Source organism: Pungitius pungitius, chromosome 15 (assembly GCF_949316345.1).
Source record: "Pungitius pungitius chromosome 15, fPunPun2.1, whole genome shotgun sequence".
Taxonomy (NCBI): Eukaryota; Metazoa; Chordata; class Actinopteri; order Perciformes; family Gasterosteidae; genus Pungitius; species Pungitius pungitius.
The window spans coordinates 18099671-18117636 of NC_084914.1; the positions used below are offsets into that span (position 1 = coordinate 18099671).

Below are 17966 nucleotides of genomic sequence, written 5' to 3' on the forward strand. Positions count from 1 at the left end.
AGATGCTGCTTATTGCTCAGTAGCCATATTTAAGTATAAGACGTTGCGCTGATACAGAAAACACCAGATGCTCCTGTTGCTACGGACAGCGCAGCCACACTTTGATGGAGTTGGATGGGAGGGGAGTTTTGGCGTTTTGAGCGGTTGCCACGGTGACGGGGCTAGGTGTGGGGGTCTGCGGTTTGCGCAGTGCGGGCAGGTCACCCGAAGTCTGGACGCCGAAGAAAAGAGCTGCAAGGAACACAAGAGGATCGGTGTTAGTTTGGCTCGGGCAGCAGTGGGGACCTAATGAAGAGCGTCCACACAGACAGTCCTTACGTCCAGAGAAGACGTAGTGCTCGTATGGGTCGCTCCTCTGAGGACTGGGCATGGACAGGGCCGAGGTGACCGGGCAGGGGAATCCGGTCAGAGACACCCTGATGTTTATCTCCCCACTGAGAAGAACGTCTGGACGACAAATGAATCATCTCGAGTACATTCTCCAATGTGCAGTTTGCATGCTTTGAATGTTGCTGCAAGCTACTGCTTCATAGACCACTGACCAGCCTGGCGAGCCAATCGGCCCCTGGAGGACCCCCTGGGAGCCTTGCTGCAGGAGGGAGTGCTGGCTGGTGGGAAGCTGAAGCTCTGCATGATGTCTCCTGGAGGACAAACATAGGTGGAGATGTTTATAGAGGGACACTGCTGGACGAGGTCACGGTTATCTCGTGCTTCCTGTTCTCCTCACCGCTCTTAAAGAAGTACACCGTCTCCGCTCTGCTGCCGGCGGCTGGTACTGCCAGTGCAGCGCTGATGCTTCCTGTCAGACCCGGGAACTCTGAGACCAGAGGTTTGGGGTAGCCCGGCTCCATCACCATGTTGCCATTGAGACGCCAGTACTGGTCTCCCTGGGGGGGCGGGGGGAGCAGAGGGGAAGTCATCGTGTGGGGGAGTTCACATTTGACTACATAAAGTGTTACGAAAAGGTAAATATCACAAAGCGTTGTACGTCTGCTTTGGACCTGAACCTGAACGGTTCCAAATAGTTCCTACACAACAACAATGTGGCTTTTACTGCTACTTCTGACCTCTGGTGCTAAATGAACACAGATTTGGATTATGCTGTTTAAAATAAGATAGGATTTGTTGTTACAATGCCAATTATTTTTGAATATTGATTTGCTATTTTTTTTCAGTAGCAGTACTGGTAGTAGTCGCAGTAGCTGCAGTACTGGTAGTAGCAGCAGCAGCAGCTGCAGTACTGGTAGTAGCAGCAGCAGTAGCTGCAGCACTGGTAGTAGTAGCAGTAGATGCAGTACTGGTAGTAGTAGCAGTAGCTGCAGTACTGGTAGTAGCAGCAGTAGCTGCAGTACTGGTAGTAGACACAGTAGCTGCAGTACTGGTAGTAGCAGCAGCAGCTGCAGTACTGGTAGTAGCAGCAGCAGCTGCAGTACTGGTAGTAGCAGCAGCAGCTGCAGTACTGGTAGTAGCAGCAGCAGCAGCTGCAGTACTGGTAGTAGCAGCAGCAGCAGCTGCAGTACTGGTAGTAGCAGCAGCAGCAGCTGCAGTACTGGTAGTAGCAGCAGCAGTAGCTGCAGTACTGGTAGTAGCAGCAGCAGCAGTAGCTGCAGTACTGGTAGTAGCAGCAGCAGCAGTAGCTGCAGCACTGGTAGTAGTAGCAGTAGATGCAGCACTGGTAGTAGTAGCAGTAGATGCAGCACTGGTAGTAGTAGCAGTAGCTGCAGTACTGGTAGTAGACACAGTAGCTGCAGTACTGGTAGTAGACACAGTAGCTGCAGTACTGGTAGTAGACACAGTAGCTGCAGTACTGGTAGTAGACACAGTAGCTGCAGTACTGGTAGTAGACACAGTAGCTGCAGTACTGGTAGTAGACGCAGTAGCTGCAGTACTGGTAGCAGTAGCAGTAGTTGCAGTACTGGTAGCAGTAGCAGTAGTTGCAGTACTGGTAGCAGCAGCAGCCGCTGCAGTACTGGTAGTAGTCGCAGTAGTTGCAGTACTGGTAGTAGTAGCAGCAGCCGCTGCAGTACTGGTAGTAGTAGCAGCAGCCGCTGCAGTACTGGTAGTAGTAGCAGTAGTTGCAGTACTGGTAGTAGTCGCGGTAGCTGCAGTACTGGTAGTAGACGCGGTAGCTGCAGTACTGGTAGTAGACACGGTAGCTGCAGTACTGGTAGTAGTCGCAGTAGCTGCAGTACTGGTAGTAGTCGCAGTAGTTGCAGTACTGGTAGCAGCAGCGGTAGCTGCAGTACTGGTAGTACTAGCAGTAGTTGCAGTACTGGTAGCAGCAGCAGCCGCTGCAGTACTGGTAGCAGCAGTAGCTGCAGTACTGGTAGTAGCAGCAGCCGCTGCAGTGCTGGTAGTAGCAGCAGCGGCTGTAATCTACTATCACAGTGCAGCAGTGACATCATCAGTGTGAGCACTTGCAGTAGAAGCTGTAGTCTCCTACCTTGATGATGTAGGTGTGTCCGAGGCAGTTGCAGCGTGTGAACACAGTGTCGATGGGAGAGGGGACGCCCAGAGTGTCCATGACGCTCTGTGGACTACCCACTGAGCGACTGATGGCGTCCACTGTCCAGAACTCATCCCCTGAAACACACGTGGAACGCTGGTGTGTGATGATGGTCTACAGACTTTTATTCTTCATTTCCACTAGACGTGACACACACGCACATAGATATATCCATCCGTAACTATCTGTATCCACAGATCTAGATATGCACACCACTATATATATATATACACATACACAAACACTAACCTTTAAATATCAGAATGGTCCCATTGCTAAGAGCTGTGAGTCCATTGATGGGAGAATCACTGCACAGGTTGGCATCATTAAGGACTCCTGCACACAGAAAATCAATTTGGAATTGTTGATATCTGTTTATGTAAATACATTAGACAGTATTATCCTACCTGTCCCCAGTCCCTCAGGGCCCCCCTCCAGTAGAGCCAGGGCCTGGGCGACGTCCTGCAGGGTGCTGGGTCTGGGGTTGGTGAGTGCTGGACCACCAGCTACTGGGGAGAATAACTTGTATTTCATTATGTTTAACTTTCCTAACAAATTGGTTATTCAAAAACAGTCATCACCCCAAATCTCTCCGAATCCACTTTTAAGAAATGTTTTTACTCTAAATACAATTGCGACTGTAGACTTCATCTCACCACCAACTGCTGCGGGCCCAGGGGGGGTGAGCGGCGCCCTGCGGCGGGGCAGAGAGGAGCCACGTGCAGGTGAGACCGGCGCCCTGCTGTGAGCAGCTGCCATGTTCCTCACACCTGCAGAGGCAAGAAGGAGGTGCTAAAGCAAAGGTGGTGCAATCCACCCAGAAGGAACTCTATGTAGAGTATCCCAAGTGATTAGACTACGCTACATGCACACTCAACATGAACCTGCTGTTATATTTTCAGTGATGCTTTGCAGATATCAACCTGAAAAAAGTGTCAGTACGGGGAAAAACTGAGCCTAGATGTGACATGAATGATGGAGAAATCAGTCCCTGGGTATGCTCCACGCAGGCTCATTTGAGTCAGCTGGATGAGCTCGCCCCCCCCCGAAAGGCAGCACCCTTCCTCAGAGATCCCATGGATGAAGGAGCGATACGATCATCAGGTTCAGCATTGGGAACAACATTTACCTGTGTATTGTTCTTCACTCGCACTGTTGGACCCTCTCAAGCTCTCTGATCCCAGATTTCCTGAAAACCCGACAAGATGATAACAGGAAAGATGTCAGAGACTGAAAGGACTCACCTGCTGTATTCAGACAGCACTTCTACCTGTTTGATCTGTTGAGATGCCTTTCCAGGCAGCTAGCTGCTAGTACATGCATTTGTGCATATTTCAATATTTTCCTCACCTCTCTGCATTCATCAGTCCCTCCTTTTTTCTTTGTTTGACTGATGACCCATTTGAGATTTGCTTAACTCATATTCAAAGAATTCAAGATACATTTTCTGCCAAACATCCTTTGGGATTTGTTTTCCGAACGTTCCTTAGTACACAAACAGTGTTTAGTTGTTATATTGTGGTCTGACCTGAAGCTGCTGCCCTCACAGGCTGCGAGTTCCTGGGCTGGAAAACTGGCACTCGGGCCTCTGTGGTCAGAGAGAAAGAGGTGCAAGAAAGCCCTCAAACCAAAGCTCTTCAAGCCTCTTTAGGTCTTTAAACTCTACTTCATTTGGGCCTTTACCGCAGTGCGACTGGTAGTCCTGACAGCAGGTGCTGAACTGGAAGCAGTCTGGATCGCACTCACACAGACGACCGCGCCTGAACGCCTCACCACAGCGGCCCCGACAGGACTGAGCTGAAAACAACAGACACACCAACAGAGCATCACCGACACAGCAGAGCAACAGACAGAGCATCACAAACACAGCAGAGCAACAGACAGAGCATCACAGACACAGCAGAGCAACAGACAGAGCATCACAGACACAGCAGAGCAACAGACAGAGCATCACAGACACAGCAGAGCAACAGACAGACATCCCATGCATAGTACATGTCCATAGTCTATGTGGAATGTGGAGTGTCATACCATTGGTGCAAGTAGCCTGGAAGTCCGGGCAGCACTCGTTATGCTGCTGGCAGCTGAAGTCACAAGTACAGCGCTGTCCTCTGGTGAAAGCCTCCCCACAGCGACCCACGCAGCTGCCTGGAAAGACACAGCGAGTGCACATACTTTATGGAACAACATCATGACTCCTCATCAAGTGGACTGAGGATGTTACACTTTAGTTGTTGATTTAGAAGCATTATCAGACAGACCTAGCTGGCGTACACAAACACATACTATGAGGCAGACTATGGACTTTATTTGACACTAGTTACATAGTGTTGAATGTGCATTATCAGTCATTTTGAGTCAAAGTGTCATGTCACATCTCATCACAATGTGATTAGCAGGCATTTGATAGCCGACAGTGTGAGGTATAGGTACAATATGATGCATCACGAGTCGATCCAGAAGGTTTCATTAATGTGTCCTACCTGGTCCAGTAGCAGCATTGTAGCTCACAGCAAGGCACAGCAACAGCTGCAGGATTTCTATCATCCTCATCTTCATCTTCCCTCAGAACTCTGTGTCACAAACAGAAAGAGTGAAGAAGCAGAGTGTTCCTTCAGGATGAAAGCTTGGTGGCTCTTATATAGGAGACAAAGGCACTGTGACAGGACACTTTTGATCAGAACCACAAACCAACACACACCCGCACACTCATTAAAAAAACTGCCAAGAGGTATTTAAACTTCCCACACAGGCAATAAATGAACTCCTACACACAGCAAAGCTGCTTCAAGACCAGAAGTGGAAAGTTACTAATTGCATGTGACCTTTTTAAACTGGATGCAGCTTGGCTGCACAACTTAATGCCTGTTTGTACTATTTTGAATATCAAATAATATCTTAGCGTCGTAAGAAGACCTTACGAAAAAGCAGAAGAGGAAAGGAGCTCCCCGGCCCGAAGGAAGCCCGGGGCCCCCATTTGTAGCCAGGCTCAGATGGAGGGCCCGACAGAGAGCGTCTGGTGTCCGAAGGAGTGACACGGCATCCCAAGATTCTAACCCACATGTGTGGGGGGTCTTTTTGTAGGGAATGTGTCCTTACCCCAAGTGAAGGAGGAGAATCAGATCAGCGGGGGCGGTATTGCACTCGCTTTACCGCACCGCTGTGACCAAAAGAGAGCTGAGCCGAAAGGCAAAGCTCTCCATCTACCGGTCAATCTTCATTCCTACCCTCACCTATGGTCATGAAGGATGGGTCATGCCCGAAAGAACTAGGTCATGGGTACAAACGGCCCAAATGGGTTTCCTCAGGAGAGTGGCTGGCGTCTCCCTTAGAGATAGAAAGGTGAGAAGCTCAGCCATGAAAGGAGCCAGTTGAGGTGGATGAGGTGGCCCCCTGGACGCCGTGTTCCAGGCACGTCCAGCTGGGAAGAGGCCCGAGGAAGACCCAGGACCAGGTGGAGAGATGATATCTCTGCACTGGCCTGGGAACGCCTTGGGATCCCCCAGTCAGAGCTGGTAGATGGGAAAGGGAAGTCTGGGGCCCCCTGCTGGAGCTGTTGCCCCCGCGACCCGACCCCAGATAAGTGGTTGAAGATGGATGGATGGAGCTAAGTATTCTTACCATTCATTATATCAACAATCTATTCCAGTTCCACTTTTTTGTTTATAAGGAGGTTCTTGAGTCGGCCAAACTGATGTCGTATAGTTTGTGACAAACAGTTTGTGGGTTGTAAAATGTCTCTTTTTATCCAGGTTTCTGGTCTACAAGGTTTGAGCTATTTGGGAAACCTGAACTAACCCTTTAAAGCTAAATAATTTGAATATTTGGATCTTGTAGTTCAAAACCTCTTCTTTTTGTGTCCAAGACTACAGAGGCCCCAGATGAAAGATCACATAGAAAACAGAAGTTTGATGTAATAGTTGATCTGCTACAAATCAGTGTGTCACACTTCCTGTCTGCTAGAGATGACCCAACGGGAATGGGTCATCACAGCACCCACCCGCTTCCCATCCACCTGCTGGTGCAACGCCTCTAATGAGCCGCCGGGGACGGGCGTAGTCACAGTGAGACAACACCATTGGTCAGACGCTCCAATTAAAGCAGCCCATAAAACGTTATTAGCAGGCCACAGTGTGACCATGAACAGACTGTGGGACACACGCTGGCGGGCAGTTTAGAACGACACATACATTTTTAATAAAACGTAACTTAAAGAAGAAAAGACATTCATTCCACCTGACCTTGGGATCGTGAATGAAGCCCTTTTCATCTGATCCAAGCGATGATGATTTCTGATGTTTAATAATTTTCTCAGTTAATCATGCTCTTTATTACTTGGCTGTAACCAGATAATACAGCTCGAGGCAATTAAAAATGTTGCTGCCAGACTTCTCCACCAAATGTCCAAGGCTTGATCTGTTCTCCATTATTCTAACTTCCCTTCACTGTCTGTTCTAGAAGAGATTCTAAAACAGGAATTTTTAAGGCCCTGCATAGTATACGGAACAAAGCTACTTAATCACTCGCTACATAAAAACAGACTTTATAAATGTCTCGGTGTAGCTGAAAGGTTGTAGAGCTGCATTTACTCAAATTGGTTTTAGTGCTCTACCCTGTCCAGTGAGTGTGCTTGCATTACCTCATCCGAGGTTCTGTTACCTCACTTATCCTTAGTTTCAGCTTTATAGCTGAATCCTTTTGATGGTTAGCTTCTCTTTTTGATTAGACACAGAAATGGGCTTAATTCCAATTGGGAACTTTTTTGTTAGAGCAACGTAAAAATATGTTAATGATTTAAATATTTCTGAAATGGCTGGTGGATTTAAATTAGCGAGTATTCCATATCTATGGTCAACAGTAAAACATTGACCATAAGCCAATGCTTTGTTGAGGCCTTGGATTAGCCCTGGATTATTGTGTATTACTCTAAGGCTCACCTACTATCATCTAGCTAGATTTTCCACTTTATTTCTACACTACGTTTATTGGCTGTATTGGTCGCTAAACATCCAATATCCCTACTGCGTAAAATATGTCAAAAATAAAGTTAAAAGCTGACGGGATACTGAATTTGAAGTAAACCCGGAACTAAGAGACCAGCTGCTTGTTTCCCCCGGACAGTTTGAAAGACGAGCCAAACAACAGTCACGTGAGCGGTCCCTGCCTCAGCGGCGGCACGTTTCTTCTTTGGAATTTACCTCGGTTTACCGTGTTGTTGCAGTCAGCAGTTTTTCACCCAGCCGGTGCAAACACCGCACGGTTTCACTGGCGAAGCTAACAGGCTAACGCGCTAACGAGGTGAGTTAACTGTCCCAATGGTTCTCAACTGGTGGGTCGCGGGACCGCGGCAGCACGGCTGCAGAGTGAGAACGAACGTCTCATCACACCGAATAATGTTGCTTCTTTTGTTACAAGTTTCTTTTTGTTTTGAGAGTTTGACAGGTGACGTGAGCCAGGTCGGGTCAACCCCGCCTGTGTCCTTGTTACCTTGCTACCTTGTGTCCTTCAGCATTACCTTTGGTTTGAAAGGAAATGCGCTAATTTGATTGGTTCTTAGACAATCGTTTTGGTTTAGCATTAAAATCGTTTGTTTTTGTTATGTTGGGCATACTGTGATATTCTATACGTAATGTTATATATATGTATAACGCTCTCTCCGTTTCATACTGCACCATGTTTTCATTAAGTAGCTTTGAGTTGAGCGCGTTCCTGGATTCGGTGGCGGCTGGTCATTAAATCGTGATGACGTGTCAGCAGACAGTACTTTGGGGACCACTGATGCAGCCCGTCCTCTGGCTGTCGTCGTCATGGAGATGTTATGACATCTTCATCAGGCCTTCAGCGGCTTCCAACAGAAGACAGAGAGGAAACCGATGTCATAGGAGAAGGGTTAGGGTTAGAAGAAGAAGCTGTAGAATAAGCCAGCAACAATAAGATGTAAAAATGTGGCATGTAAATGATAAAAAAATCAATATGAAGTTACACCAGAGAAAAAGGAACCACACATTCATGAATTCAATCTATCTTTAAATTGCCTTGTAAATCAGTGTGTTTATTTCGCACTTTCAAACCCCAAAATCGAACAAATGTAAGAAACCGATGGCAGTTGGAATGTGACTTTTGAAGCAGACAGACTGTGCCTGTCCTTGCAGTCATGCTCCTGGTGGACCCCGGTCTGTACATCGGCACTGTGGCCGACCTCCATCATTGCACTGCATTGCACAACTCCGCTGTCACTCACATCCTGTCCGTGGACTCTGAGAAGCCCGCCCCTCTGGATCCTGCTGATGGGAGCTTTCACAGGAAGTGGGTCAATGTTTCGGATGAGGTGACATCTGACCTCCTGAGTCACATGGACGACTGCTTCCTGTTCATTCAGGAGGCTCTGGATGGAGGCGGGGCTGCACTCGTTCACTGGTAAGGGGTCAGAGGTCGGCTGGTTTCCATCCAGTGTTTTACTTCAATCAATCAGTTGATTATCAAAGATCACTGAGCAAGGCATGTGCCCAGTGCTACATTTGATAGTTAAGAACCAGTGCAGTGAGAATCTTTAGTGCAGCCTTTCCCAAACACAGTCTATTTACAACATCCCCTCGCTGCACAGATCATTGTAGTGAAGGAGGATTGTATTTACCGGCACACTGCTCCTAAATGTTAGTTTAGTTAAAAAAGTATGCCCACTAAATTCAAAAGACACTTGGAAACACAATCATGTGAACAAGCCCCTTGAGTTTTTCAAGTGGTAATTAGAGACAGAAAATAAACTTCCTGTTTAAATGTGGAAATATTTGTACTGTTCCCAACTTAAATGTTAATATTTGAAGTAAATTGACTTTTTTTTGAATATCCTTAAAGGTTGTAATTGTTTGTGTCAGTCAGGCTGGTCGGAGTCGCAGTGCCACCATCGTCACTGCTTATTTAATGAGAAGATACCAGCTGGGCTTCACCGCGGCTTACCACAGACTGAAGAGCGCCAAACCGGACGTACAGTGAGTGGGTCGGTGTGTCAGAATGGATCAGGACATCCGGTCATTACCAGGACGCATGATGCACTGCTGATGGGTGCGTTTCAGGGTCAACCGTGGTTTTGAGGAGCAGTTGTGTCTATACGAGGTCCTGCTGTGGGAGGTGGACACGTCCAGTCCTCTGTACAAGCAGTACAGACTGACCAAGCTCACAGAGAAGTACCCTGGTAGTCCCTGCCCCTCTCTCTCACACACACACACACACACACACACACACACACACACACACACACACACACACACACACACACACACACACACACACACACACACACACACACACACACAAGGAGTCAGTGGAACAAAATGTTGTGCGTTGGCCACTCATCTGCCAGCTTTAACTCACTGTGTGTGTGTGTGTGTGTGTGTGTGTGTGTGTGTGTGTGTGTGTGTGTGTGTGTGTGTGTGTGTGTGTGTGTGTGTGTGTGTGTGTGTGTGTGTGTGTGTGTGTGTGTGTGTGTGTGTGTGTGTGTGTGTGAGCAGAGTTGCAGCACGTTCCCAGGGAGCTCTTTGCCGTCGACCCGGCCCACTGCAGCTCCTCAGAGGCGTCCTATCGCTGCAGGAAGTGCAGGTGAAAAGTGGACAAGTCCACACAGTCGAGTCTAATGATGTAATAGTCGATTGCTTCGAATGAGGGAGAGTTTACTGTACTTCTAGACCTCATAATGCAGACACTTTTCATTGTTTAAAACAATGATAATCAGAAATCCACACCTTGAAACCATCTTCCTCCTCTTGTGCAGACGATCCCTGTTCCGTGGCTCCAGTATCCTCAGTCACCCAGTAGGAGAAGGAGCACCTGCCTTTGGCCACAGGAAGTCCAGTAGCCGCACTGGTAAGAATAACTACACAACATTTGGGACCATGGGTACACTGCAAAGCAGCTGGTTGCCATAGACTTATTTATAAAGGTGCATACATTCTAAAATATACAAAAATATAGGCTTTAAAACGAGTACAAGTTCCATTTAATCCTTGGTGATGTTACACATCCATCGTACAACTGTAAAAGAGTCATAGGGATTATATTTTGTAGTTGAAATACTTTGAACATGCTAACCCTTCAAATATGTCTCTAGCATCAGTTCCATCACATCTGGAGAGTATTTCTTTAAGAAGAGCATGAAAGGACGCTGAAAAACAGGTGTTTCACTCTTTTCCCGGCGGGAGTTTGATTGACAGGGGGTTCTTTCTATGGAGTATTCTGTTTGATAGGGCCCGCCCCTTTCCAAACATTTTAACAAACCATCTGGTTGGTTCACTTGGATCTTTTTCATAAAGCACATGAAGCAAAACCGACATTGTTCACTCATAATATTCATCCAAGTTATTATTATTATTATTCTATATGTATTGTAAGCATTCTTTGCATTCTATACAATGTATTTCAATGAAAGACATTAAATCTGTTGTTGTCCAGGAGACGTCCGGTGCACGTCCTACTTCATCGAACCTGTGCAGTGGATGGAACCCACTTTACTTGGAGTGATGGACGGACAGGTAACGCACACTCATCAGGGCGTACAAAGACATATCGATGGAAACCAGTTCCATAAACATGTAATGCAGCTTTTACATGCAGTAAAGTGTGTGTGTGTGTGTGTGTAGCTGCTGTGTCCCAAGTGCCGCTCTAAGCTGGGCTCATTCAGCTGGTGTGGCGACCAGTGTTCGTGTGGCTGCTGGGTCACTCCCGCCTTCCAGCTGCACCGCCACAGAGTGGACGAGATCCGACAGCTCAACACGCAGACGTGACATCTTCAAGGCGGCTTCACCTTTATTTCTTTCTGAGATTGGTACAGCAACAACTATCTCAGCCATTAAATCTATCTTGCCACCAAGTGGGCACAAATAAATGCATCTTTTAAATCGAAAGCCTATAATAGTATGGTTGTCTCCACTTGGTAAACGTTCAATGCGGTGACTTTTATACCATGGCTACTATTTCACTGGAACAAGGATCCTTTAGAAATGTCTACCTGTTCAAATCTGAAATGTACAGAAATGACAAATAAACACATTTTTACAGACATTCTATAAAAGAATTCATTAAGATTTGAAGATGATGTCATGTCCCTGATGATTTGAGATTTGAAGTTATATTTCCTCCCAGCAGATGAAGTGCACACAGTGTGCTCTGTCAGCGTTTGTCAGATTTGGTAAGAACACATCCGTTAGCATTTTGTCTACCGGCCTCCGCCTCAGGCGTTAACAAATCTGATTCAGCTCCAAGGAGCTGACCGAGTCTGCCCCCCCCGGACTGAAAGTGGAAGCTGGTTCCACAAAAGAGGAGCTTGATAACTACTTTTTATAACTCTAGGAACCACAAGTAGCCCAGCATCTATGGAGCGTAGATGCCTTGTAGGACAATACGGTGTAACAAGCTGTAGGTGAGGAGAAGTACCTTCAATTCTATTCTTGATTTAACAGGAAGCCAGTGCAGAGAAGTTAATACAGGAGTTATATGATCCCATTTCTTAGTTCTTGTTAATACACGTGCTGCAGCATTCTGAATCAGCTGGAGAGGTTTAAGCGATTTACAAGAGATAACAAAGAATGACAGTAATCCAGTCTAGAAGTAACAAATGCATGAACTAGTTTTTCTGCATCACTTTGAGACAGGAAGTTCCTGATTACCGATATATAATGTAGATGAAAAAAAAACAATCCTTGAAGTCTTCTTTATATGAGAGTTGAAGGACATATGCTGGTCCAAGAGAACTCCAAGATTCTGAGGTCCACCAAGAAGAGAACAGAGACGAGTCCTTGGTCCGATGCAAGTAGAAGATCATTAGTCATTTTCGCCAGTGCCGTTTCGGCGCTATGACGTCACTATTTCATTCAGGAGGGGAACTTGCCCTTCTACACTGTTTAGAGAAGCTACTCCGTCCCAATGTGGTGGCATTCCTCCACCACCTGAGGGCGCCGCAGAGCTGGTCAGGCAGAGAATTATGGATGACAAATAATAAATGAATATATGTATGAATAAAAATGTTTATATAAAAGAATACATTACTACATGAATGTACTTTACACCTGAACAGAACATAAATTAATTTATTGATTTCTACATATTTGTATTTCTTCATTTATTTATGCCTGCATTTCTGTGTCCGTATGTAAATGAGCGCAGGCGGGCCGAACCTCCTTCTTGAGCAGGATTGGTCAAATAGAGGAGCGAGACAGAAGCAATCGATCCCAGCACTTGGCTCCTGTAGAGCGTCTAGAAGCCCGGTATCCCGTCTTCGCTTCCTGTCCAAAAACTATTGAACGAGCAATGGAAGTTTTGAACATACACCACTCTAGTTCAATGTCCCCTACCGCCACAGGAGGTCCAGTACCGCTGGAGGTTGAAAATCTTTTGGACTGGAGCCTCCTCCAGACGTTCCCAGTTAACCCGCACTACACGCTTGGGTTTACCGGGTCTGTCCTGAGTCTTCCCCCATCCTCTGACCCAGCTCACTACCAGTTGGTAGCTCTGCCGCTCTCTTTACTCGAGTGTCCAGAACATGCGGCCTCAGATCAGACGATACGATTATAAAATTGATCATTGATCTTTGACCTAGGGTGCTCTGGTACCACGTACACTCACGAACATCCTTATGTTCGAACACGGTGTTCGTTATGGACAATCCGTGACTGGCAGAGAAGTCTAATAACAACTGACCGCTCAGGTTCAGATCAGGGAGGACATTCCTCCCAATTACGCCTCTCCAGTTATCTCCATCGCCTACTGGAGCCATATGCAGGACTCCATTCAGGGACTCCAAAAAGGCCGAATACTCAGAGCTGCTGTTTAGTGCATATGCCCAGACAACAGTCAGAGTTTTTCCCCCCACCACCCGAAGGCGTAGGTAGGCAACCCTTTTGTCCCCCGGGGTAAACTCCAATGTAGCAGTACTCAGCCGGGGACTTGTGAGTATACCCACACCTGCCTGGCGCCTCACACCATGGGCCACTCCAGAGTAGAATAGAGTCCATCCCCTTCCAGGAGTGTGGTTCCAGAGCGGAGACTGTGCGTAGAGGTGAGCACACCAGCTCCAACTGATAACGCTCCACCTCTCGCACAAGCTCCAGCTCCTTCCCCCCCAGAGAGGTTACGCTCCACGTCCCCAGAGCCAACATCTGCAGCCCAAGGTCTGTTCCGTCTAGACCCCCCACTGTCACTGCCACCCTTGTAGCAGCGCACCCAACCCCATCGGTTTCCTCCACAGGTGGTGAGCCAATCGGGGTTAGAATCTTGGGATTCCGCGTCACTCCTTCGGGGCAATGCCGGGCCGGGCTCCGAGGCTAGCCCTCCATCTGGGCCCGGCTCCAAATCGGGGCCCCGGGCGTCCTCCGGGCCGGGTAGCTCCTTTCCTCTTTTTCATAGGGTCTTTTACTATCCTGTCCACCTCCAGAGTCAGGAAATGGGCAGGAAAGATTACTGCAGACCTTCACACCCTGGACACAACCTGTTCACACATACATATTTATCATTTTGAATTTAAATATACATCTCATCTTCAATATATATATATTGTTGTTAAATACTTCTTGGTTTTTTTGTAGTTTTTATTATTATGGATATTTTATGTATTATATATTCCTTGTTGTACATACTGTGTTTTTGTGATGGAGAGCACATGTAACCAGAGTCAAATTCCATGTATGCATAAGCATACAAAATCATAAAGCTGATTCTGAGACTTCACCGATCCTTAAGACTGTTTTTGACGATATGTCATGTGCAGAAGTGTTTTTTGCAAAACACAATTGAGCAAAATAGTTACCGAGGTACTCGAAGCCGACCCCTTAAAGTGCAGTTGAAGTTACAGTAAGCGGTTTTAACGGAGGTTGCTCCACCAGACCTGGACTCAGACTCAGCTGTCCTGTCCAACAGACGCCTGGAAACCTGCAGCACACACACTGGAAAGAGGGTGTAGAAGGGGAGGAAGGGGAAGAGGTGGAGCCACGTGAACGTGACCGCGAACCAAATGAGGGGCTTATGTAACAGTGGTTGAAAAAGGGGATTAAATGAGGGGAAGAAAAAATGTGTGAAAAAAGAGGAAAGAGAGACCAAGGATGTGGTTTGAGTGTTCCATGCTCTCATAAGCAGTGGAATAACAATCAATCAAAGGGGATTTCCCAAAGAGAGTGTGTGTGTGTAAGAGACATGAGGTAATGACACATGTGCAGATGAGTTAATACATCTATCAGCTAAGATCCCAAGAGATTGTGATTGATCCCATTTACACTTTAGGGAGTAAAGAAAAATAAATGAACTCATGAAGGTCTGCTTTCAAAGTGCTATGTGTCACATCATGACGGGTTCAATCGCATACAGTATTTTAATGATAAGTAAAAATTAACAAAGGTCAGGTGCACATATAGCTAGAGATTATCTTGCCAAACATGACCTGCAAACTGTCATTCCCTACAGCCTGACTTAGTGCAAATGTGCAGAAAGAAGAATAACACCTGGCAAAGTACTTAAAAAAAGTAGCTCTCACTCTGCAGTAAAGACTTTTGCAGTTGTGCATTTTGCAAACTGAGGAATGTTCAAGGATAACACATTTTCATAATGCAACATGGGGCTGCAAAACAATATGAAGTTGTTGCCCATTTTCTGAACAAGCACTTCGATCCATGCAGGTCCATTTGTTAAAATGTGGATCACAAGGAATGTAAACAGCAGCAAGAACAAGTGTGTGGGTAGATAACATGGCTGACATCTCCACAATAAACATGTATACATGACATAACCATGAGGAAAGCATACACTGTGACAGATGTTTGAGCACCAACCATCATGATGTAAACACAGAGTCCTCCTCAATTCCTAGAAAAGCATCATCCTTTCTCATCAGATGGTTTCACTCAACCTAATGGCCTGTAAATTGTGCAGAAATAAAAGAGTAATCCTTAAATGACTTTAAAAGTCAGACTTTAAAAGTCTCCCCCCTCATTGCTCCAGGAGGCCATATTGAGTCATTGCAGTAATAAAAGTAAGTATTTACTTACGTAAGTACAGCGATGCAGAGGCCAGATGTGTGATTTTTTGTGTCTGATTTTTTGTTCCATTTAAATCTACTTAATTCCTTTAAAATAATTTTAAAGATAAACAAACAACAAATCACACACAACAAAGCTGCATCAGACTACACAGGGGGTGACAGTTATTAGGATTAACGCTTGGACTGTAGAAGGTTTTACGTCCCCTGACCTTATTTAAAATGCAAGTGCTTTCTCGCCTCACAGGTCTCCATGGATCAGGGTTCTATCTGGACCCTGGTCCTGCCTCCTGCCGTGGCCCGCTGACACCTGCTACTGCTATCATCATCTTTATTATTATTTAAATATTACTATAACTGTCATCATGAACCAACATTACCCTTTCCTAAAGTCTTTTCCCTCCGCATAGAAGCTTCTGACGGTGGTTCTATCCGATGGTGGTTCTGTCTAATGGATGTTCTATCTGATGGATGTTCTATCTGATGGAAGTTCAATCTGATGGTGGTTGTCCCTGCATGGTCCTGCCGTCCATCTGGCTTACTCTTAATTACTTGTATCATTTCTGTTGTAGGACTTGAATGTATTGTACATCTTTTGCATTGTTCATTCTGTACACATGACATCCATTGCAGTCTGTCCATCCTGATAGAGGGATCCTCCTCTGAAGTTTTCCCTAAGGTTTCTTCCCTTTTTTCCCCATTGAAGGGTTTTTCATTTTTTTTCCCTGGATGTTGCATGTGTACAGACTGTAAAGCCCTCTGAGACAAATTTGTAATTTGCGATTTTGGGCTATACAAAATTCGATTGGATTGAATTGTGTGTGTGTGTGTGTGTGTTGCAGGCCTGCCACGCCCCTCTTCAGTCACAGACGACAAAGCCTGCGATGCACGAGAGGACCTGCAGGAGGCTCCACACGAGAAGGCCCCATTTATTTGCTGCTGTGTGAGAGGAGGCCTGGGGGAGGCTTCTAGTGGTTCGATCCTTGTTGGGTGGCTGTAGAGAAATCTGAAAAGGTAAAAGAAAACTTAATTTTCTAGCTTTGTTTATGGTTTTAGCCTTTGAGACCCTGATGTTCTTTGTTTGTTGGTTTACTCTCTGGTAACTCAATGTTCAATAAATAATCACCAATCACACAAATAATCTAGTGCTGTCTTATGATCAAGCAGTGGGCCTTCCAAAAGACAAACCTCCTAATGCACACATTCATCATTCATAGACACACAATAAGTTGCTCTAAACCAATTTGTGTCATCCAGCAGCGTGTGCTTTCATATACACGTGACTTATCATTGTCAGGTAAAACCCTTCTGCATTCTGAACCAGTTGCAGCACACTTAGGTAGGGCAGTGGGTTTGGGATTGGAGAAGATTAACCTGCTTCCCGTAACGCGATCCGATGAAGTGCAGGGGAGCGAGGTGGTGACGTGACAGAGGATGTGAGTCACTAGCAGACCGTGACCCCGTGACTCTGCGCATTCAGTCTGGGCTCGTGGGAAAGCTGCCTCCAGAGATCTCCTACTCCGATCGGCTTGCAGGAAAAGTGATTTTCCCCATTTGTGGTCTCAGTTAGTTTTCAGAAGAATGCAAACGGCTTCGGCAGCAAACTGTGGGAGACAATATCTGCAGATTCATGCTTTTTCAACTTTCCAGAACGAGCTATTTCTGTCTTGCTTTTCTCAAACTGTGGCTCCAGACATACATGGAAACAAATAGATCGGTGGCCTCCACCAATCTTATACATTTTGGATCCAATTATTTAGTGTTGTGCCTATGATTAGATGCTCTCCATTTTGTGTTTTAAACCTGTTTTCCTCTACTTTTTCTTTCTTTCTGACTGAGTGACTCAAAGTAGCAAAGCAGATGTTGCGATCGAATGTCTGGAAGACACGTTAGCTTTCTCTTCTGTCTCGTCCCCCTTTCATCTGTGCCTCTCGTCTGCCCTGTTATTATTCCACCACTTTCCTCCCCACTTCACCACAGCTTAGTCTCTGTTCATTACTGTCTTCTGCTTTCCTCTCGACCAAAATAGGAGGTCTGAAGCCCTGTCTGTATTTCATAGCATATACAACCAAAATATTGTAACTATCATGACCTCTTGACCTCTTTATTTGCCTGCTGAGTGACTCTGTGAATGTGGAAATATCACAAACCACATAGATTGATTGATTTTTTTCGAGGCCACTAAACACTGTTACTGAAGAGTGTGATGAACTATCTTGGTATCACAAAGGAGGCTGCGACCGTAAGTTGAACCTCGGATTCAAGAAGAGCAGTGAAGCAGCTCTTTACCCTCACAAGACCACTGAGGGGTCCGGGGAGTTTGCCCAGCCAGTCTACAGTTGCTTTGTGGACTCGGGGAAAGCGTTTTTCTCTGTTTTTTTGGGCAGTGCTGCAGGAGCACGGGGGGCCGCATCTGACCGTCCATCTGGTCTCTGGCCAACTGTG

General features: G+C 46.2%; 2 protein-coding genes across 4 annotated transcripts; one reads left to right on the forward strand and one right to left on the reverse strand.

Annotated features, from left to right (window-relative positions):
• Window positions 1-47: 47 nt before the first annotated feature.
• Window positions 48-4898, reverse strand: prg4a (proteoglycan 4a). 2 transcript variants are annotated; one of them, XM_037458488.2, is made up of 12 exons: window positions 4538-4898; window positions 4190-4303; window positions 4035-4094; window positions 3636-3695; window positions 3163-3276; window positions 2914-3012; window positions 2756-2842; window positions 2444-2583; window positions 728-887; window positions 543-641; window positions 319-447; window positions 48-231 (listed from the first exon to the last, which is right to left on the reverse strand). In XM_037458488.2, exons 1-12 carry the CDS (start codon window positions 4677-4679, stop codon window positions 80-82), a joined length of 1356 nt encoding a protein of 451 aa, XP_037314385.2. In that variant the 5' UTR covers window positions 4680-4898; the 3' UTR covers window positions 48-79. The 2 variants fall into 2 exon arrangements, with proteins under 2 accessions (XP_037314385.2, XP_037314384.2); XM_037458487.2 differs by having other exon boundaries at window positions 2914-3015.
• Window positions 4899-7454: 2556 nt separating this feature from the next.
• Window positions 7455-11560, forward strand: LOC119209290 (dual specificity protein phosphatase 12-like). Of its 2 annotated transcripts, XM_062557920.1 has the most exons (8): window positions 7456-7804; window positions 8659-8923; window positions 9382-9495; window positions 9580-9698; window positions 10015-10102; window positions 10275-10366; window positions 10952-11031; window positions 11140-11560. In XM_062557920.1, exons 2-8 carry the CDS (start codon window positions 8661-8663, stop codon window positions 11281-11283), a joined length of 900 nt encoding a protein of 299 aa, XP_062413904.1. In that variant the 5' UTR covers window positions 7456-7804; window positions 8659-8660; the 3' UTR covers window positions 11284-11560. The 2 variants fall into 2 exon arrangements, with proteins under 2 accessions (XP_037314403.2, XP_062413904.1); XM_037458506.2 differs by lacking the exons at window positions 10952-11031; window positions 11140-11560 and adding an exon at window positions 10611-10935 and having other exon boundaries at window positions 7455-7804.
• The last annotated feature ends 6406 nt before the right edge of the window (window positions 11561-17966 follow it).